The 22,501-nt window shown below is 50.4% G+C and overlaps 1 protein-coding gene and 1 long non-coding RNA gene across 3 annotated transcripts; one reads left to right on the forward strand and one right to left on the reverse strand.

Annotated features, from left to right (window-relative positions):
* The first annotated feature begins 1,443 nt into the window (after positions 1–1,443).
* On the forward strand, positions 1,444–9,597 carry PI16 (peptidase inhibitor 16). The gene is made up of 6 exons (XM_072355884.1): positions 1,444–1,613; positions 3,198–3,416; positions 3,651–3,760; positions 4,503–4,591; positions 5,010–6,518; positions 6,904–9,597. The coding sequence occupies exons 1-6, from the start codon at positions 1,461–1,463 to the stop codon at positions 7,044–7,046; spliced, it is 2,223 nt and encodes a 740-aa protein (XP_072211985.1). The 5' UTR covers positions 1,444–1,460; the 3' UTR covers positions 7,047–9,597.
* Positions 9,598–9,671: 74 nt separating this feature from the next.
* LOC140261897 (uncharacterized) lies at positions 9,672–15,993 on the reverse strand. Of its 2 annotated transcripts, none has more exons than XR_011905794.1 (3): positions 15,727–15,993; positions 14,833–15,066; positions 9,672–11,519 (listed from the first exon to the last, which is right to left on the reverse strand). It is a non-coding gene; the product is annotated as an uncharacterized lncRNA (long non-coding RNA). The 2 variants fall into 2 exon arrangements; XR_011905793.1 differs by having other exon boundaries at positions 15,668–15,993.
* Between the last annotated feature and the right edge of the window lie 6,508 nt (positions 15,994–22,501).

Genomic DNA, 22,501 nt, shown 5'->3' on the forward strand with positions numbered 1-22,501 from the left:
TAATCTGCACGCTTCAGAAATTGGCTCCAGAAAGAGCCATTAAGGGTAGGTTGGGAAATTGTGCTGCACCCCCCCCTTTGCCAGCAGCCATGCCTGACCTTGCCAGATGCACTGGCTGTTGCTCACATCTCTCCATGAGCCACGTGCCCTGGTTGTGACTCTTCCAGACCTGTTTTCCCCGAAAGCATTGTGTGTCCCAATTTTTTCTAATCCTCATTGCTCCAGTAAGGTTTAGTGACGATGCTGTAGTGCCAGGGGCTGCTTATGCTTTAGACCTTCATTTCTGCATCACTTTGTAAATACTGGTAGGTTCTCTGAGGTCTTCTCATCTCTGCCTTGTTCCTCATCTGCCAGGCTGAGCTGGTAGGGGTTGGGTCCTGGTATTGTTCCTTTCCAGTTATTTCTCCAGGTCTCCAGAGGTGCAGCGGAGCTAATGGAGTATCTTGTGAAGGAGATGGGTTTGCCTTGACCCAGACTCCAGGCCTGGTGTTGACCTTAGCCTCAGACCCTGCTTGCAGAAGTTGCTGGGCTACTGAAGGACTCTGGACCTAATAAAGGAGAAGTTAATACGTGGAGGTAAGATCTGGTGGGGCGGTAGGAGAGCGATGGTGGCAAGAGAGTTGATGAGAGTGGTCTGACGCAGAAGGACAACAGCAAAGCAGGGCCTGGAGAGCTGGGAGGGGAGGGAGGGACACCACAGTCTGTCCCTGCAGAGCTCATGGTCTGCTATTCCAGACAGACCTAAAGGCAGCTCTTGCCTGCTAACTCCCCTTTTGGGGGCCACTTCAGCTCTGGATTTTGTTCTTCCTCCTTCATCCTCCTCATGACACAGAAAAGGTACATCCACCCTCTGCTACCTCTTCCCAGAGGGATGGAGGGGGCTGGAGGCTGTTCCCCACTGCTTTCCCCTGACACAACCAGTGCACAGAGACAGGAGATGGACAAGGGGAGCTCTGACTCCCAGCTGGGGAGTTACAGCACTGCAGGCTGCTCTCAGCAGTTGCATTTGCCTTCATTTGAAGAAGCGTCTCAGTGACCAAGGAACACCCTTGTGTAAAACAGAGCTCTGCACTTATTTGTCAGTTGTTTGAGGCTTATTATTATTGTAGTTCAGGACAAAAGGTGGAAAAGGGACTGCATAACAGATGGTTGAAGTGATGTCTGACGTTTGGAGCAGCAGAGACTTACGTGAAAATGCCAGCGCAGGGAATTGGGATTGATGCACTGGGTCTGCATTGGGGAGTGGACCCAGGGAGCTCTTTGGCACCAGATCCACTTCTGCTTCTCCATCAAGTCTGATATGTGAGATGGGTGTGTTCCATGTGGCTCTGAAACTCCTCTCATAAAGAACTACGCTTCCTCCCCGATCTTCAAGCTGTTGGGTGTTCCTTGCTTTTGGGAGGTGCTTTAAATCTGACTGCCAGAGCTGTGGGCTGCTGAGAGCAGAAGCTGTCTGCACGATGCTGAGCTCAGGTCTTTCTCCTCTTTTCCTGTTGCTCACAGCACTGGAGCTGAGCTGGTCCCTGACTGATGAAGAAAAGAGGATCATCTTGGATGAGCATAATAAATATCGCTCTCAGGTCTCTCCTCCTGCTATGGATATGCTGAAGATGGTAAGTGGCTTTTATGGCAGGGAATCCCAGAGTGGAACTGTGTGAGGTTTAACTTTAATGCCAGCAGGAATTGGGGTTTTGTCTGGGGGGAGGCAGGGCAATAATTGCTTAGTACTATTAATGGAGGGGTTCCCCAGATTGCCTTTACAGGGATGAGTTTCTGTTTCACGTGTAGAGCTGACTGATGGTTTTTGGAAGTTCCTGAGCACAGTCTGCATCTCCTGATGCTCTATGAGAGCAGCGCAGCTTTCACTCGTGTGAAGCTCATTCAGAAAGGCAGGTATTGCCCTGAGCTGTGGTGCTGAGCAGGACCACGCAGCAAAGGGGGAATCCTGCTCCAGCAGCTGGTGAAGCATTGCTCCATGTGCTTCATTTACCTTTGCAAGTGATTGGGCTCCAAAATAAGAGGGTGACCTCCAGCTTGTTTGGTTTGGGCTTTTCATCATGCTCTGCAGGGCTGCATTGTTTCTTCATTTAATCCAGTCTGCTTAAACACGATGGGATCTCCTGATGCTGCAGATCAGGAGCACCACAGATGTTCAGTGTGGAGCAGCCCTGACTGTTTCTTGTTAGAGGTGTTCCATGAAAGCAACCTTCCTCCCCAGGACGCATTGCTGCTTGTGCCGTCCCTGTCTCTGACCTCACCTACAGCTGCACCACGTTTCTATTTGGGTCTGGTTGCTTTGGAAATGGTTACATGATGGGGGGATTCAGAGCCTAAAGCCATTTCTTAGAGGCAAATGCTGCAGGTGCAAGCCCGCTGTTTATGGAGCCCAGCTCTGTGCCAGAGGGAGACGGTGTGTGTTTCCCAAGCAGACTTTCCAGCCCATTGCTCTCAGCCTGGCTTGGGGCCATGGTGGGAGGTCAGCTGGCTCTCTGTCCCCCACCCAGTTATTTTGGTGCTTCCCCACAGTGCTGCTGCTCAGGGACTGTCCTTCGACACCCCGATGGCCAAATGCCCTGCATCAGAGCTGCATTCTGTGCCACTTTGCACCCAGTGCTGGCTCTAGCCAAGAAGGTCCCCATTAAGACCCTCTGTTTGCTGGGCTGCCTTCCAGCTTTGCAGAAGCAAAGCTGCTGTCTCCATCAAATGGAGCGAGGACGGTCCAAGCAGCTGCAGCACAGGGCTCCCCACTCAGCTCCCTGCAAGAAAGCCACTGCTGCTCCCCATGCTGGAAAGAGCTTTATGTGTCTGCCAGGGGAGATGTGTCCTGCTCCCCTCCTGTCCTCATCCCTGCTCCTGTGTGACTCAGGGTCCTCCTGTCCTCCATCTGACCTACAGCTCCCCATGCTGAGCTGGGGGTGCTCCGTGCTGACGTTTCAGGTGCTCCAGGCAAGGCTGAGAATCGTGCTGCTGCACTGACCTGCCCCTGTTTGACACGTTTGGTTTGTGCTGGGATGGGCTGAGGAGCTCCATTCCCCCAAGGACTCCTCAGAAGGCACTCAGGGCACCCATGTATTGAGTAGGGATTTGAATATTACTTCTGAATGGGAGAATTGTGACCAGGCAGCTCAGGAGTCCCTCTTGCGTGTGTCAGAGAACCCCATATCCCTCTCCATGTGCTGATACTGAGCTCCTTGCAGAGCTGGGACGCGGAGCTGGAGGCCTTTGCCCAAGCCTACGCAGAGAAGTGCATCTGGGACCACAACAAGGAGAGGGGCCGACGGGGGGAAAACCTCTTTGCGATGGCCCCAACACTGGATCTGGAATTCGCTGTGGAGGACTGGAATGCAGAGGAGAAATTCTACAACCTGACGACTTCCACGTGTGTCTCCGGGCAGATGTGTGGCCACTACACACAGGTACCAACCTGCCAGGGCAGAGGGGAAGTTTGGTGGGGAAGGAGATGTATCAGAGCCCTGGGTCCTCAAGGAGTCTTTGCAAAGAGATGGGGAATCTGTGCTCTGTCCCTAAGGAGGGGAAGGTGCTCCAGGCAGATGCATCTTCCAAGGCTGTCAACAAGGCATCTGCCTTCATCATGTCCAAGGCATCTGCCTTCATCATCACCTCACCTTCACCCCTGGTCTTTGTCCTAGGTGGTCTGGGCAAGCACGCACCGCATTGGCTGTGGGTCCAAGTTTTGTGAGAAGATTGAAGGAATTGAAACAGAGGACATGTACCTGCTTGTCTGCAACTATTATCCCCCGTGAGTCCCCTGCTTCATGTGGTTTGGTTCATCTTGGTGGGGCATCTGTGATGGAAATGCTCTGCCGTCAGTCCCTATAGAATGGCAGGAAAAGCCTTTGGGTTTGCTCAAAAATAAAGGCAAAGCAATTTTGAGAAAGACCTTCTGTTATCTTGGGTTGGTCATAAAGGAAGGAAGGGTTGTTTGGTGATCCTTACCCATGATTGTGATTCCTGCAGTCTGGTTCAGCTCCTGGCACAGACCAGGAAGGGAGCTCACCCGGAAAGCTGCCCAAGGCTGGTCCAAACATCACCTGCTTGCTCTGTGCCTTGTATTTCCCAATAGCAGCAGCGATAGCCTGGTGAGGGGGTGGGAGCATGAATGTGGGAGGAAGGGTGGGTGCCTGCCTGTGTAGCCCTGGGATTAACCTCAGGGACCACTCACTCTGAGATGGAGAGCAACAGCAGACCTTCTTATGAGGGTTTAGCAGAAGGGAAACAAAGGCCTGTTTCCAAATGCCCATCGGCTGCTCTTTTTAAGGGGCAGTGAAATACCAGGCCCACAGAACTGTTTTCCCCTGGTTTTAGCAGTCTTGGGTTCAGGTCACAGCTCAAACTGTGCTGATAGTGTGTGGCAGGAGATGCGCTTTAGTTCTGAGTCTTGGTTTGGCTGGGATATTGCAGCTGAATCAGACTCCCTCTCTGGGATGGGGGTTTTCTCCCCATCCTCACATTTTCTTTTTCTTGGTGTCTTCTGTTTCCAGGGGTAACATGAAAGGCCGAAAGCCATACAGGGAAGGACCCTCTTGTTCACAGTGTCCTGAGGACAGAGTTTGTGTCAACTCCTTGTGTGGTAAGTGAAGCAAAGCCATGCATGTGCCTTGACAGGCTGCTAGGACTGAGACCCCTGGGTTGAGGTCCGAGTTCTGAACCTGGACCAGCAGCTCCAGGTCTGGACCATGACATATCACATGTGATGGCAGCCCCTGAGTAAGGTCAACTGCCACAAGATGAGGATCAAACAAGGACCTCAGACCTCCCATAGCCAGTGGTTATTGCTCCATGAGGATGCCCCATTCTTAAGGGGAAGGAGGTTGTGTAAAGGAGATGAGATTTCTCCAGGTTGGGAACTCTAGAGTGGGAGATGGCCTGGAGTGGTCTAAGCAGCCTCTGGCTGCTCCCTCTGCCTGTTGTTTGACTTTTGCTGGCCCCGATCAGTTGAGGCCAGCTGATCCCTGTGCTAACCCATGGCACTTTTCATCTCTTACCAGAACCCACTATAGAAGAGACCACTCCACCCTCTGTGACAACAAAGGCAAGCCCATCCACCCCAGTCACACCAGAACACACTACACCAGCCCCCACCATAGTCACGGCCAAGCCAGAACCCACAGCCATGCCCTCAGCCACCACACCAGTAGCCACCACAGACAAGGCAAAGCCAAAACCTGCTACAACCAAGCCATCATACACCACACCAGCACTCACTGCTGCTACATCCAAGCCAATACCCACCATGCTAACAACAACCACTGCAGCCAAGCCGGCGCCCACCACACCAAAACCAACAACCACCACTACAGTCAAGCCAGCACCCACCACACCAGAACCCACCACCACCACTCCAGAACCCACAACAACCACCACTATAGCCAAGCCAGAACCCACCAAGACCACCACTATGGCCAAGCCAGCACCCACCACACCAGAACCCACAACAACCACTACAACCAAGCCAGCACCCACTACGCCAAAACCCACAGCCACCACTACAGCCAAGCCACAGCCTACTACTCCAAAATCCACAACCACCACTACAGCCACGCCAGCACCCACCACATCAGAACCCACCACCACCACGCCAGAACCCACAACAACCACTACAACCAAGCCAGCACCTACTACACCAAAACCCACCACCACTACAGCCAAACCAACACCAACCACACCAAAACCCATCACCACCACTACAGCCAAGCCAACACCAACCACACCAAAACCCACCACCATTACTACAGCCAAGCCAACACCAACCACACCAAAACTCACCACCACTACAGCCAAGCCAACACCAACCACACCAAAACCCATCACCACTACAGCCAAGCCAACACCAACCACACCAAAACTCACCACCACTACAGCCAAGCCAACACCAACCACACCAAAACCCACCACCACCACTACAGCCAAGCCAACACCAACCACACCAAAACCCATCACCACTACAGCCAAGCCAGAACCTGCTACAGCCAAGCCAACATCCACCACACCAACATTTACCACCACTACAGCCAAGCCAACATCCACTGCAATAACATCAGCAAAGCCAGAATCCACCACCACAACAAAGACAGAACACTCTGAAAGTCCCGATTATATTATGACGACTGAGTTAACTCTTTCCTTTGAGCCCACGTTAGACCCAGATTACAGAGTATTTCCAGAAGCAGAGTTAGATACTGAGGAGCCTCTTGCCTCCTTAACTACAGAGAATCCAGACTTATTAGAAAGTATGGGCACAGCCATCAGTCCCAAATCAGTCCCCAAAACAAATAACGGTGTGAAAGAGGATGAGAGAGAGAAATCAGCCTTCTTTTCCAGTCCAACTCCATCCCCCAGCCAGATTATTCCAGAGATCAAGTTAGGTTTCAATAAAGCTGAGCTCATAACCTCCTCAAAGTCAGTGGTCTCCAGCCCTGAAGAACCCATCTTCATGCGTTTAACGTCATCTTCCAAAGAAAAGGGGCAGAGCCCTGCTTTCCAGACCTCCCTCTCAGGTAAGGCAATTGTGGAGTCTGTCCTGGCATGGACATGCAGACACTGAGTGATCCCCAAGCAGCATGGAGCACACTTGGGAGGAACCAGTATCAGACTGGTCCTTTGGATCCTCGTCTTTGATATGGCAACAGCCCTTTTCCTCACTCTTTCTCCTAACGCTTAAAGGTCTGTTTGAATGTCTGGTTTGTGAAGCATGGTTTTGTTACAGCCTGCTCCTTGCTAACACCCACCAACTGTGTCATGTCTCCGTTGGATCTGTGCCTTGCTGCTGCCTTGCACCTTGCGGTGTCACAGTGTACATCCCTGACAGACCTGCATGAATGGGAGTTTCTCTTTTGCTCACATTTTCCCCTCTAACTCTGTGCTTTCTTTCTTTTCTGCCAGCAGATGCTCTGAGCACTGAAGAACTGGAGACAAACTCAGACCATGAAGGCAAGGAGCAGCCCACGGCTGGAGCTCCCAGTACGTGCTGGAGCCTTTCACTCTTCCTCCTGCCCAATATCATCCTGGTGGGCATTCTGCTTTGAACAGTCTTTCTCAGCTGTCCCTGCACCGGTCACCAAGGCTTTCTTCAGCATTGGTTGGTCCTACCACCCTGGTAGGTTTGGGAGACAACACGGACAGTTCAGGTTGATGCACTCTCTTCTTCCTCTGGCTCACCCACTCCAGCCCTGCTGTGCCAAGAGCAACTGGCCATCATGTGGGCACTCTGATGGTCCGGGGACAGGAGGGTGTCTGCCACCATGCTAGTGAACTTGGGCACCAATGCTTCTCCTTTCTTCCCAGCCAGCCTGGGCTTCTGCTCTGTTTCCAATAGGAGACAATAAGCTCTCATTGCCCTGTGTGGCCGGCAGGTCCAGCTGCACCGCAGCCCAGGGAAAGCAGATTGCCCTGGAAACCCAAATGGCAATGGGACATAGCGGTTGGTTTTGGTATTTGTTTGGAGGCAAGACACGATCGTTGAGTCTGATGTCTGTGTGTCAGGATGGATTTCTAACAGAAACTCCCTCCTCGTGTGTCTGTTTGTCTCAGTTTTGGAGAAGTTTCACCTCTTCCTTCCTTGTCCATAAATGGCACTTTTGTCCACAGAAGAGGTTTGTGTTTCCTACTTCTTGTAGAGCTATGGCCAAGTGTCTAGATGTGCTCCTTTCTCCTGCCATCCCTCTGCAGCCTTTGCCTCCTTCCTCACTTCTGCTGTCTGCATGAACCCATCCAACAGTTACTCTGTTGGCCTTTATTGTACGCGTGTGCCTGCACGTGTGTGCCTGCACAGAAGACAAACCTTCAGCACCAGAGAGCACTTACTGCTCCTTTCTACTGCACCGCTTCCCTCTTTGCAGAACTTAAGTGTACGATGTATTTGCAGTTAGATGCAGATCCTGCTTGATGTATATACGTGGGTCCAGGAGGAAAAACAATCAGGTCTGCTGGTGCAATTTCAGCTTGAGAGAGCCAAGTGAATGACGTTAAGATGTTACCGGTGGTTCCAGGGCTTGTTGCAGGATGGCTTTCATTCTCTGGAGCCGTGGGTGTTGTATTCCTCCACGTTTCTGCTCTGTTCACCTGAAGGTTCCCAGTAGGGTGTGTTAAATACGACACGAGTTTTGCAGACCAGCAGAAGGGACGAGAAGAACCCGATTCTCTGGTTGCTGCATCCTTTGGTTTCTTAAATAGATGAGGTGGAGAACGACCTTAAGTCCAATATCTGAGTCCTCCCCCTGATGCTGCGTGCTGTGCATCTCCAGAGCATGCACTGAATAAATCCTGTCCTGAAAGTCTGTTGTGGGGCACCTGGTGTCTTTTTGGGGGTATCCAGAAGTTGCCAAAACAATCCTGGTTGTGTGTTGAAGTGGAATTGCTGCAAATCATTGTGGCTCCTTCCAAGTGCTTGATGCTGTCCTTACTTTGTTGGCTTCTGGTTTCTGTAGGATTGCAGCTTTATTATCTTTTGGAACTCAATGATCTTTAAGGTCCCCTCCAACCTAAGCCGTGATTCTGTGATTTATGCTTTTAGCCCATTTAAAAGCAGGAAGAGGAGGAGGACATTGAGTATGATGTAGGGAATATTCCCCCAGCTCCCAGCTGAGTGCTGAGCAAAAATGTGTCTCCAACAGGTGAGGAAAGCAAGAGGAAGGGAGCTCAGAGCAAAATAATGCTGGAGGGCTTCTGGTTCCCTGCTATGAGGCCAAGCAGCCTCCTCCCACCCCAGCACATCTTTGTCTTTGCAGCAATGAAGCTAAATGCAATGTCCCCTGTCCCTTCCCCACAGCCTGCAGAACATCACAGCACCCACACGGCAATGAGAGAACCCACAGCACAGCAGTGATGCTGACGTTGGACCTGTGCTCGTAGCTCTGAGGCTGCTCTGTGCTTCCCCTCTCCCCTCATAGCATCACAGCTCCCTGATAGGAAGCAGCTGCCCATGGGGTGTTTTTAGGTCACGGTCATTGCTAATCCTGCTGAATGGTGACCAGCAGATGGCAGTGGGACAGTCATTGCAGAACAGCCAGCAGCTCTGACCTCGTTGTACGGTGATCTATTTAATCACAAGCATCAGATGTAGTTAAGAATCACGTTGTTGCATGGTCTCGTTGCAGGCTGAGCTCCTGCCGGCTGCAAGGGGAAAAACACAGGGGGAAGGACGGTGGGGCTGAGCGCTGCCACTGTGGGGATTTGGAGTGGTTTGGTTTAATCCCAAATCCAGGAGGATTTAGGAGAAGGAGGGGAGGCAGCTGCGTGGCAAAGGTGGGTTGAGAGCACGGTGGGTAAGCAGGGAAGGGCTTGGAACGCTCAAGGGAGACTTGTGAAGCATTTCCAGCTCTGTTTCTGGGGATGGCCTGAAGGATGCTCAGCCATTGAAATGAGTTGGTGGGAGATTCCTGAAGGGAAAGGAGCCAAGTGCCTGGCAAAGCTGCTGCAGGAGGCTGGGGGGGCCCAGAGTCATGCAAGGGAGAGGTTTCCATGTGGCCATTCCTTCCCTGGTATGGAGGATCCTTGCTGGACGGGCCCTTGGGGCCTCTATGGAGGTCTGTCAATGCAGGACTGTGCCTGCAGACAGCAGGACCTACAGCCCCAGCTGCTCGGCCAACCCTGCCTGCCCCACACCCTTGTCATGTCCTGGTTTTCCCTTTGGGTTCAGGGCTTTGGTCACGTGGAGGGTTTGCTGGGTGACACACAGTCAGGAGCACCAGGCAGCCCTGGTTTCAGTTCATCAGCCATGTTTGTTTCAAGGCAGTAAAAGACGCTATTGAAAGAAAAAGAAATACAATAGTCAAAGCAAGTTTATTTTCACAGAAGAGGATCTCTGGTGGAGTTTTATTCGTGCTTTTCATCTCATACTGCTTAAAATTCTCTGCATTAACATCAGTGCAGCGGATGGGGACTGAACGGATTTCATTTGGGACCTACAGGATGAATCTTCCTCCAGGGGATGCATCTTAAACATGAAGCCGATGTGCTGCCCTGTCCCCATACTTGTGCTGCTGTTTTGGTACCTTCCAAGCAATGCTGGGGGTAGAAGCCCTTCCTCTGAGGAGGTAGGAGAAGAGGAGCAAGCTGTAGCTTAGTGTGGACTCGTGGAAAGCCAGATGTGCTGAGCAGAGGGCTGCATTCCTCTGCTGCTACATACTCCAGCATCCCCACCCTCCAGCTGTTGCCCAGCCTGAGGAAGTCCAGGCCCATCCTTGCTGAAGCTACACCCTATCCCAAGAAGCAGGGGAGCCTTAAATGAGCTGCTTCACTGATGAGAGTCCCATAAGCTCGAGCAGCCAGGTCTGAGTCTCGCCCCACGTGTCGCTTCCAGGGTGAAATTGGAGGGCTCCGATTTCTTACTGCAGCTCTCTGCCTCCCAATGCATCTGAGAAGGTGCCCTCGGGTTGCCCTTGCTCCTCAGTGTCTCAGATCTCACACGTTTCCCTGGCAGTGAGATGCCAGTGATAATATCCCGAGACATCCTTCAGCCTTGAGAAACTGGTGCAGCCCTCATCGAGTTACAGTCCTTCTTGTGATCTGGATTCTATTTGCTCTGGAATGTGGCACAGGGGTTGTCCCACCTGCTTCTCACAAAGGGAAGAAATAACCGTTCCCGGTCCCTTGTCAAGTGCCAAAGCTCTGAAGCAGGCTGTCATCCCCTGCAGCTGCTGTCTGATGTCAGTGCCACCTACCTGGCAGGAACAAGAAGGGTCAGGACTTGCTGCCTTTGGCTCATCTCTCTTTCTCACCTGTCACCTGAGCAGGACGGGGCATTGGTCTGAACTGCTGGCTTATCCTATGTAAACCCATAGGAGCCCTAATCTCTCCAGCAGGGTTTGCATGTGAGTTGGGTTGCTAGAGATTATCAAATCAGAAAGAACTGCCCCATGGGAGAGCTGGGAACTCATCCAAAACCAGAAAGCACTTCCAAGGGCCAACCAACCAAAATCTGATCAGCTCACAGGGCTTTGAGTCCACAGGCTAAGCCAGCTCATGTCACTGTTTCTCTTGCAGCCCTTAAAAATGAGAGGTGTGTTTTTCTTTATGTAGATATCATGTAGTTATTCTCTGGAATAACACAATCCTGGATGCTGTAGGAGAAGACCCACTGTGTTATTCAACACTGCAACGTGCTGTTTTTGCTCCAGCCGCTCCTCTGGTGGTACTGCTGCTCTTTAAGGAAGGCAATAGACTGTATAGTTATCACCTGAAATGGGATAGAATCCCTCCCACCAAACTATACAACCTACTACCTCACCTCCACAGAGCAGTGCAGAGGTCTGCTGTGGTTCCTTGGCTTTGTGGAAGGTCAGGATTTCTTGCAGCACCCATCTCCGTGCTGTGTGTCGAAGCAGGTGAACTGAAGATCTGACTGTCTCCTTAGGAAAGACAGTAGATTGTATAGTTAGCTCAGAGGGAGGATAGGACTCCACAACTATTCAATCTACTACCTCAGCCTCAAGGACAGCTTGAGATCATTGCCATCCAAAGAGGTGATCCTTATCCGGGTACTGACTGCTCAGTGGCTCCTGTGAAGAGAAATGCATAGAAATTCATCAGGCTTCGTGCTGCTAAAAGAAGCAAGTCTCATACTCAGCCTTGTCGTGGAGCTCCCTTTCCTCCTTATACCTCCTTCAGTCCACTTGGACTATAATTTATCCTTGGCAACCATGCTGGCTGTGAGCCTCATGCACCCAAGGGCTGATGGAAGCAGCAGCTCTGCAGATAGAGCCTACAACCACGCACACGACAAGCACAGCCTTCCTGAAGCTGCAGCAACACCAAATAATATACAGGCAAGCTGACCTCACCTCTTGAACACACAGCATATCTAGAACAAACCTGCCAGACTAGATAAGATAATCCATCAATTTAGCTGTTATGCACTCCAGGGAACCGAGCAGATTAGAAATAACCGAGTACAAGGAAGCTTTTAGGCTGCACATGTAATGGTATTGAGTATATCAAGGCAGATCTCATTTCCCAAACAAATGAGAGCAACATGCAGGTCCTTTAATGCTATAGCACAGCCAGGCACTATTAGCGTGGAGCAGAGACAGGCTGGCTTCCCCCCAAGCCCTTGGCTCACCTTCTGAGGCTTTTTCATTCTCTCTACACCTAACTACAGATGCAAGGTATTACGCTGGCAAGATGCTTGAGGTTCTCTCGCAATGAGAAAGATTGAAGATTAAAGCAGGATCTAAGGAAAAAGGAGCCACAAGCAGCACAGCAAAGACTCAAAGGACTTCCCAATAGAACTCAGTGCTGGGAAGCTGGAGGGGTCCCATCTGTCCACGGCTGGATGGGGGATGCAAGAGCTAAGGCATACATCACCTGAGGGACAGAGCATGCCTATTGAATTGCATTTCCACAGCAAACAGGAGGCACAGTGCATGAGTGAGATTCCCAAAGCTCTGGTCAGCTGTTGCAACTGGGGTCCCCAAGGTGAGAGTTTAAGATGGGCAGGAGAAAGGATATCTCTGCATTAAGGCTTGGAAAGTGCCCCTGTTCCTTCACCAAGCTGTCCAGAAGTCCTTCTCAACTAGCAGGCAGCACAGCACACTTAATTCTTTTAATTTCCTTTGACAAACTCAGCCTTGGGATGACCCACTGTGCCAGGCCATCTGGCCCAGGCCTCTCCCTGCATGATATCATATAAACAGTGTCAGAAAATCAGCGTTGCAGGATTGATTCCTATAGCATCAAAGAACCCAACCCATCCATGGTGCCAAGTGCTTTGAATCCCAAACTGCCTTCTGATGGGAAATAACATCCTTCCTGCTTTATTGGCTTAGCAAACGATGCACGGAGGTTAAACCTCCCTCCTTAATGCTTAATGCAACAGCAGCCAGAGCTGGTCTAAAGATGGGGAAAGAAGCAGAGATGCCAGAGATCACAGGATGAGTCCATAGGAAAGCTGGCTGTGGGACCAGCCCAGCAGGTCCTGCTCCTGTCTCTGGGCACCTTCCCACCATGATGGCTTTCAGGCACAAAAACCTTCCAGCTACTCCATTTATGACTGCCTAAATACAACACTGTTCTGCAAAAATCAAAGAGTTCTGGCTTTCCTGCTTGTGTTTGAGGTGGAAAAGTGACTGCAGCCATCACTGGGGACCCCCAGGAGATGAATCATGGCGGACCCACAACTGTCTGTGGGTCTGAAGGCCGAGGAGGCCCAGCAGAACCTCTGCTTTTTAAACCATGGTGGTACAGAGCTTGGGAAAAGAGCTGGAACAGCTTTGAGGAGCTGATCTGGCTTATTAAGGAGAACTGAATGAAATGGTGGAGGAGGGGGGGGGAGGGAGGAAACCATGCAACAACAAGGTCGCTCCGTTCAAAGCAGGCACAGCTTTCAGCCTTTGTATAGCGGCAGAGCTGAGCTCGGTGCCAAAATGTGCCGGGCACGGTCAGGACTTCCCAAAGGGAAATGCTGAGTCTCTGAGAGTCCTTTCAGCCCCATAGAGCCACAGAAGGACAAGGCAGAGAGAGGCAGGGGAGCACCGAGCTGCCCGCAGCTGTTGCCGGCTCCTACAAAATGGCTGCCCGACGGCCATTTTGTCGCCGTGGCTTTGCCGGTGGGGAAGGCCGTAGTGAGATCGAATGGGGAAATGAAAAGTAAATGGACAAAAAGAAGTGGGGAAAAAAAAGAAGAAAAAGAAAAAGAAAAGAAGTTGTGAAAGTTTTCAGGAGCTCCCGATGGGTGCAGTGGTGCTGTGTGCTGGGAAAGCAAAGTGGAGCTGAGTGTGAAGAGGCCAAAGAGTTAAAACTAGAGGCACTGCAAAGAGGCAAAAGGGGAGATGGGCACCAAAACTGGGGAAGTTCACCCCAAAAACAGCCCCACGTCTCAGCAGTGCTTTCCTCTGTGTGTACTGTAATGATGCCAGCAGATCTCCACTTGTTTATGTTAAACACTTCTCGTTGTGTGGAACAATTAACAGGTATCCTAACGAATTCCTGCTCATCTGAGAGGGGTTGTCTTGAGTCCTGTTGGATGTCTGCAAACCTCTTGATCCACATTAATCAATATAGTGTTTTTACCTACAGTACATGAGTCTGTAACGTGCTCCTAATGCTGTTTATCCTCGATTAACCCTTCATAAACCCATTACTGAAGGTGACCACAAACCCTGGTCGATCAGCGTATCGCACTTTCCTGAAGGAAAAATAAACATCCCAGATGTTTTTGTTACAAAATGCTGTTGATGTTTCATAGTTCCTTCAGAAGAGTAAAAATCAAAGAGAAAACAGGAAAAAAAAAGAATTCCTTTGAACTGCTCTGGGTTCAATTCTATAGGATAACGCAATTCTATAAGATAACACGATGCTACGGGAGAACGCAGTGCTATAGGATAACAGAATTGTATAGGAAAACTGAATGCTATCGGATGAAAATTCTATAGGATAATGCAATGCTACAGGATGATACAATGCTATAGGACAACAGAAATCTATAGGACGATGGAATTCTGTAGGATAATGCAATGCTACAGGATGATACAATGCTATAGGGCAACAGAATACTATAGGAAAACGGAATGCTACAGGATGACAGAATTCTATAGGAAAATACAGTGCTATAGGATGACGCAGTGCTATAGGACAACACAAAGATCTACACAGAGAACATCCTGCAGTATTCAGTAGGACTCTTCCATTAATTCTGCTCACTTTCAATTCAAAACCCGCTTGCAAAAGGGCTCATGTCTACCCCTAACATATATTTGGACCAGAACATGGAATTTGCGACGCGATCCCGGCGCCCACCAATGCACCCCAGCTCCAAGACCACCATTTCCACCACAATCATCCATAAGAAAGCCAAGCAGATACAGAGGCAAATACCTTTCTATGCAAGGACAGCGATCCCCCCGCTCCTGTTTTTCTGCTCCCAGCATCTCTCCAGACGTCCAGCAACCCTTCCAGCAGAGGTGAGACCACCCCAACGTTGACCCACAGCAGAGCTGATCCCCGTTATATCACCACAAATCCATTCCCTTCTGCCAACCTGGGAGCAAAGAAAGAGCCGCGACTGCGAACTGCGAAGCCATCCCAGCAACTGAAGGAAATGCAGAATCACTTAAAAAAAAGGAAAAAAAAAAAGGCTTTTATTTGGCGCATGTTCTGGTGGGGTTGGGTTGGTTGTTTTTTTTGCCATCCCTCTGCGTAACGTTGTATGGAAACACCACCAAGTTCATTGCAACTTTTTAAGGCACGTTGCTGGCTTGGGGCTTGTTGTGTTGTAGGATATGCATCCTTGTAGTAAATAGTTTTGCTATCAAAGCACTGCACGGTCCCGGTAAGGAAAGAGAGTGCTTAAAAAGGCAGGAGCAGCTGAATCTTTTAGCATTTAAATGAAGGTTTTTTTTTATTCCCGAGATGAAAAACTTTTCAGGCAATAAACAAAACAAACCAAAAACCCCTTAAATAATAATAATAATAACACGCTCAGGATCCCATTAACTAAAGCCAAATCTGCAAGAAGGTCACATAGCCACCAAAAACGAAAGGACACACAACAGGTTAAACTGCTACCGTCCGGCGCTGACCGGCTCTAATCATACCAAGCCGATGTGTAAAACCATCCGCCCGTCCAAAAACAAATTAGACAACAGTTCTCGCTGGTACTTTCTGAATGCACAAGGAAGGAGGGCTGTGTTACTGAATGCAGCCAACAAACCTTTCCGTCCGGCTGTAACCGTGCAGCCCCGCGGCTCTGCGTGCACCCAGCAGCCTTACCCTGCTCACAACAAAAGCTCGCTTTGGCAATTCCAGGCATTTCCAATGCTCAAACATATGCCAAAACTGCCCACTCTCTGTCTCTGACTTTGGTCTCCTTCCAAAAGGTCCTTTTTTTTTTTCCCTTTCTCTTTTTTTTTCCCTCCCACAGCCGGTGCCACGTCGAGACGGGAGAGTTGGGCTCCAACATGGCCGCAGCCTCCAAGAAAGAGCCAAGTCCCGGCGTCCTCGCTTCCCCCTTCCAGGCTGAAAACAAAATGGCCATGCAGCCATTTTGTTCACTGGAGATGGGAGGGAAGAAAGGGAAGGGAGGAGAAAGGGGAGGGTTGGATGCAATGGGAACGGAACAGCTTGGCAGAGATGCCCGGTTCTGTCCTCCCTGCCTACTGCTGTGGGCTGAGTGGCCCCGTCCAGCCACATATGGGGCTGTGGGTCAGGGTTTCTAGCACACGTGAGCTGGTTGAGGTCATGGAAGGGGTTACGTGTCATTGCCAGGTCCTGGCAGCACCTCCATGACCAGCTCTGTGGGGTTGTTCTCTACGAATTGGGAACAGGGCAGGAGAATGGAAACCAACCTGGTAACATCCACCTCCTGTACTTCCCTGGGAAGGAAATGGTGTGAATAACACCCTCAGGAGAGTGTGGGGAGGAGGAGAGGAACCTGGAGCAGCCAGCAAGTCCTTTGGGACACAGGTTACCCAATGGTTGGATATGTATGAAGAACGAACCATCTGCTCTCCCTTCCCAACCAAACCACAAAAGCCATCTTTGATATTGCTGTGTGTGGGCATCACCTGTACCCTGCCCATCATCCACAACAAGGTGAGGTCTCCTTGTGACTAAAACCAGGTGGTCAGAGCAGGATACGGCTCATGGGAGAGCACCCAACACAGAGCAAGATAAAGCTGTGAGAGTTGCAGCTATTCCCAAGGGTTTAGGATTAATGAGAAATGCCAGTTACAAACCCCATCCCTATGGATGAAGGGAATTGTAAGTGCCAACACCAAACACAGCACTGATCTTATGGGAAAACCCTATAAGGAGGGGTGGTAATTGGTAATACAGCCTAAGATCTCCAGGTGAAAATGGTTGTGGATGTATTACTTCTTAAATTGCTGTGCTTGATTTTCTTTATTTGAAGACGAGCATCATCTGTCAGCATTTGACTTTTCATGCAGGTTTGGGTGGGCAGCTGTGAGATCTCCTTCACGGGTGAGTTTGTGCTCTTTGTGCCAACAAAGTTTGGGAACTTTGAAGGTATTCGAGAGATCCAAGTCTTGTTTGTTTCAGTGGGGTTTGGGACAGCAAAGCCTACTGATGAGGGGACGTCCTCATGGCCTCCAATCTGCAGCTGCACTGGTGGTAGACCAAGGCTGCTTTTGTGGCCATTGCTCTCAATGCACTCTGCCTTGCTACTCTTATTTACACTCTGCACTGCTGCCGTGGCCTCACCAGAGCTCTCAATCAAGGCACAACCTTGATGTTGCCGTTCAGCCTCTCAGTGCTGTGTTCACTGGATGAAAGCTGGTCGAAAACCAGGAGCGTGGCACTGGTAATGCACATGAGCCTCTCCTCCATCCCCAAGAAGCTCTCTTCCTCAGGAAAATAGTTACCAAATGAAGGAGCTGGTGATCATCCTTCAGTGTGAGTCTTTCTGCCAAGGATCGTTGTTTGATGGTGGTTAGAACAAAGGATGCCGTTTGGCTTTGGATCAGAGATGGATGGGGAGAAAAAAAGACTGCCAAATTCTATTTGAGACCCGGGCTCTTCAGACAGGGTCTGTGATGCTGCCAGGGGTCTTGCAAGCCAAAGTCCTTGTGCTTTAGCTCTGTTGTTTTTCTTACCATGTTGTACAGCTGTGGCCGTCAGCTGCTCATCATCATATGTTTGTGTCTTTGGACTTTCTCAGCATCAAAGCGTTCCCTCTGGCTGTTTACTGGAGTTTCTTCAGGTCTTCTTGTGATTCTTCTCCTTCTGGTTATCCCCTCCATGTGAGCCCATACAAATGTAGCCCCACTGCCTTATTGCAGATGCTCCTCCTCCCCACACTGACCATTTGGCTTCTGGCTCATAAATTTTAGAGGGGATGAAAATGTGAGTAAGGAGCAAAGGAATCTGATTCCTTTGATGATGAGAAAAACTTTCCTTTTGAACAGGGAGGAAGGGTGTCAGCTTTTTTCCTTACTTGATGCAGGCACATGGGTGAACCCAAATGCTTCCTCTGTATATTTGGGGGCTGATTCTTTTCTTCTTCAGGCTCGTCCAGTGGCACTTCTCCCCATGTCCCCTTCTCAGAAGTCTTTAGGACTCCTCCTCTGTTTTTGTCTATGGGGGAATGTTGTACAACAGCAAAAAAGAGAAGGAAAACAGCAGACTTAACTCAACTGCATTGCTGAGTTCCTGCATCTAGTCTTACTGAGTCACTTTGCCTTTGTTTTTTCTCCTTTGGGAGACAGATATTCCCTACCTGGGAATGGTGGGAAGGTTAATTAGTTAATCTGCTAATTAACTGAGCGTTATTTTGAACAACGTATTTGCTTGAGGCAATAGATTTCATGAAGGTCTGGCACTGGCTTTGGATGGATGGGCTCCTGGTTCTTATCAGCCACCTCGTCCTCTACCAGAGAGACAAGAGCTGAACTTACCTGCATTGCTCACACTGATGCTAGAGCTCATCTGAAACACAAATCAGCAGAGTCCCACGTCTTCCCTGCTTCATTTTCCACATCTCCGGGACTCGTTAGATACTGAATTTGAAGCTGTTGCTGCAAACGATCCCATCAGCCAAATTAGTTTCGATGCTGGTCAGTCCTGAGCTCATCCAAAGACCACTGGATGCATCTTCATGCACCTCCTGTGCCTGCTGAGGTGAAGTCACAGCCCACAGGGAAGGCCGTAACCTGGTTCTGACAGGTCCTACCAAAAAGGACCGTTGGTGTTACAGAGGTTGTTTGCCCACATTTTCTATAGTTCATGACCAAACTTCCCCTGTTCCAACTCAGAAACCATACGTATTCCTAATTGCAGCCAAGTCTGACCACAGATACCATAACACAGATCAATCTCTTTCCTCTTTGTTGATGCAAAAAATGCCTCGGAGAGATAATAGCAGTAAGTCTTTGCTGACTGATGGCACTGTGTGGGCTTTGGGTTGGCCATCCTCCATTGCCATTTCCTAAAAGCAGCATTTCTCTGCTTGTTTATCTTCCCCAGCCTTGTATGCAGCCATTGCCCAAAAGCCCCTCTCTGTCCAGGGAACAGGATTTACTGCTTCTGTTTCAGCAGTGGCAGAGCACAGAACAACGGAGGCCCTATGCAAACATGCGCTGCTGTTTTCTTTTGCTTTCCATTTATTCTTTAGCGGTAAATCACAGCACTCGAAAGCAAACAAAAAGCAGAAGATCTAGGACCCAAAGTGCTGCCTTGAGCCACGCAACAGGGGATGACGACAAGTTGCATTGAGAAGTTAAGCAACAAATGGCCCTTGAAAGCAAAGATGTTTTAATCTCCGATGCGTGCTTCAGATTGTTTCTGGCTGGGTTCTGGCTCTCTGTGAACAAGGCAGAAGCTTTGTGCTTGGATTGCTTAGCGCACACAAGAGAGGGCTGAGTGTGTGCTTTGCTTTGGGTAAGGACCGTCTTTATCTGTGGATGGCACTGAGTGTGGTGGATCCCTCGAGATGCCCCACTGATAAAATGTGACACAAGCAAGAGCTTGTTGATATGGTTTGAGTATAAAGGACATCAGGGCTGGGAATGGTCGCTGTTAGATTTCGTCTTGACTGCCACCAAGCCTGACCCTTCCAAAGACCCTAAAGAACCACGCAGGATCTGCTCCTCTGCATTACAACAACAGACTGATCCACATGCTAGCTCCTTCTTTGACCTCATTTCAGCCCAGGCTGACATCTGGCCCTGTGTTTTCGAGCCAACACAGAGCTGACACAAGCTTTTGCATAGTTGGGTAAGGTTGCCAAGGGAAAGAAGGTGGAAAGACCCCTCAGGAAGCAGCATCAGCACCTATCAACTTTAACCAGCATTTCTACATTGCAAGACCGAAAGCTTGGTCCCTTCCATGACCAAGTGAGACAGCATAACTCAGGATCAACACCACTCTACAGTCTCATTGCAGCAGCCAAAACCGATCCACCTTTACCTACTTACAGCAGAGCTGAGCTCAAGGAAACAGGCAGCGTCTGGCAGGCTGAGCTTATCAGCACGGTACAAAGATCTCAGTGCAAAGCCCTTTGGGGAACATCCCCACCTGCTGTCCCCTTGGGGAGCACCTTCCTGGGCTTGACGCCGCCATTCACTGTCATGATGTTGGGTTTAGTGGCCACAGCTCTCCCAGGGCTTTGGCTGAGTCTATAGGGCAGTATGTAGGCATGGTTGTGGCTTCCATGGCTCAGAGCGAGCCTTGTTGTTGGGCTGCATGGAGCAGCCATGGCAGACACAGATAAAAGCCTGAGAGGCATCTGCCTGCAGTGGGGTGTGCGCTGCTAATGCGCAGGGATGAACAGATGGGTTGATTACACAAGGAAGAAATGGACACTAATCATATCCAGATTCACCAGCTGCAGGATTTCCTCCTGAGCCCTGAAGGACAGGAAGCCCTTACCTGCTTCTTTATCCTGTCTCTGTTCATTAGGCCCTTCCCCCACCCCGGGAACCACGTCTGGGCTAATTCCCTGCACCCAGACCGCAGAGCTGACATCTAGATGGGAACTCCCACAGCATCTCCAGCCCAAGGGCCTATCCCGACTTTCAGCTCTGGCACAGCCTGCCTCATGTTTTCCTGCTTGGGGAACCCACTGCGAGACTCCTCCTGCCTTCAGTTGCCTCTTTGAACAGTGAGAAAGAATTTGGGGCAAATGAGAGCACGTTGTGCACCAAAGGCTGCACTGGGGATCAATGCATGGTGTGCCACCACGTCCTGCACTGAAATGCAGCCACTTCTGAGATAACATCCAGTCTGTGTTTGGCACACACCCAGCGAAGCCAAGGGAATAAAGAAGGATTTTGCAGGCTTAAAACATCAGAGACAACCCTCTGGCAGGCTGCACGATGATTCACTGGGCTGAACCGGGAGGTGATGTTGGAGAACTGAGCTGCATTCTTGTTTCTGGGAGACTGAAACATCTTGAGTGGTCGGGTTTCATAGCCTGAAAGGAGCAGAAACCTCCAACCCTTCCTTATCTGTGTCTCTCTGCATCCACCCCAGCTCTCTTCAGCCACACTAAGCTGCTCCCAAAGCAGAGGGGCTGCAGGGATGGCCCGAGGTGACCCCCTATGGGGGGGTCCACAAACAGGAGCCCTGGGAGCAGCTGCATGGCAATTCAAGCTGTTGGTCACGCTGGTAGCTGCATTGCCCTCCCTTTTGACAGTCTCCACATGAGGAGTAAGCTTGAAATATGCTACAACTCAAGCCGTGAGGCTATGGGGAACCCCTTCTCCTTTCATTCTAAGGGTGCCTCTATTCCTAGCCCTAAGCTTGTGCTGTCAGACTCAGTGTGTGGCAGCTCCCACACCATCCCTGGATGCCATGGGATGCCACATGCTGCCCCTGCGAGCTGGTGCACGGATCTGAGCAAGCCAAGGCCAAAGCAGAGGAGAACCACTCCCTGCATTCTTGGTGCAATTCCCAGAACCTTCCTGGCTCAGTCGAAGCTCCTTCAGGTCCCCATGGCTGGCACTGAAACATCAGCACAGCCGTCCTGTGAGTTCAAATCACACCCCAGGATGCTGACTGAGCAGCCAACCACACTGAACGGAGCTGTAACCGCTCTGCAGACCCCTCCAGGCAGGAGGAAGAGGAGGAAGCACAGCACTTGGTATGGCCTTGAAGGTGAGGAGAAGCATCTTGCCCTGTCCAACCTCTTGGGCAGCTCCTCTGTTCCTAGCCCAGCAACACAGTGACACTGATGCACTGGCAGCAGCCACAGCAGCAGCACCTGAGTTCAGACCTCTCCAAACCACGAGGTGGTGCACACAGGGTTATACTGTGTTCTCATCATTAGTATAATGCTATACCTACCTCTTAGGCTACCTCACCCTGTGCAGCATGCCCCTTGTTGGGCTGCCTCTTCTATGTTCTCTGCAGGCAGGATCAACTCATGAGTAACCACAGCAAGCCAAACCCAGCACACAAAGTGCAAACCTCACGGGTAGTGAGCTGGCACTGGGCACCCCATGTTCCCCATGCATGGAGCTGTGAGCATCAGCTGTCCCTTGGATGTGTTTTTACTTGTATCCCACTCAATTTGTGCCCCCAGATCCACTGCAAGAAGCTGGCAACTACTGGGAGGGCTGAGGAAGAAGCCCACAAAGCAAGTTTGCTCACCCTGCCTTTAACATCTCGTTTCTGCAGGAGAATTGATTGCTGGAGAGGTAAAGCTGATTGTATGGACTGTGCAAGCTGGTGGACGATGGTCCCCATGGGCTCAGCCTGCACACAAATGGAGCACAGCAGAATCAAGCAAGTTTCACCAGAGCTTCAAGTTAAGGGGAAAAAAAAAGCAAAAGAGAGAAGAAGGAAAAAAAAAAAGAAGAGAAAAAAAAAAGGGAAAACACAATCCAGACTCTGCCTTGGCCAAACCTGCCCCTTTTAAGGAAAGGAAATTTCCCAGAGCCACCCTCGACAAACCTAAAGGCCTGATCCTGCTCTCAGGAATGTCAGTGCAAATCTAGAGCGGCTCTGCTGGCTGCTGGGGGGGGGTCATGGCAGCCGTGTGTGCATCCAGCCCTGCAGGGAAGCTCCTGCTTTTCTCCCCCCACAG

Source organism: Excalfactoria chinensis, chromosome 23 (assembly GCF_039878825.1).
Source record: "Excalfactoria chinensis isolate bCotChi1 chromosome 23, bCotChi1.hap2, whole genome shotgun sequence".
NCBI classification, from domain to species: domain Eukaryota; kingdom Metazoa; phylum Chordata; class Aves; order Galliformes; family Phasianidae; genus Excalfactoria; species Excalfactoria chinensis.

Coding starts and splice junctions, on each gene's coding strand:
- PI16 (XM_072355884.1), top strand. CDS start 1,461: ATGCTGAGCTCAGGTCTTTCTCCTCTTTTCCTGTTGCTCACAGCACTG. Junction 3,761..4,502: donor GTCTGCAACTATTATCCCCC/GTGAGTCCCCTG, acceptor TTCTGTTTCCAG/GGGTAACATGAAAGGCCGAA. Junction 6,519..6,903: donor TTTCCAGACCTCCCTCTCAG/GTAAGGCAATTG, acceptor CTTTTCTGCCAG/CAGATGCTCTGAGCACTGAA.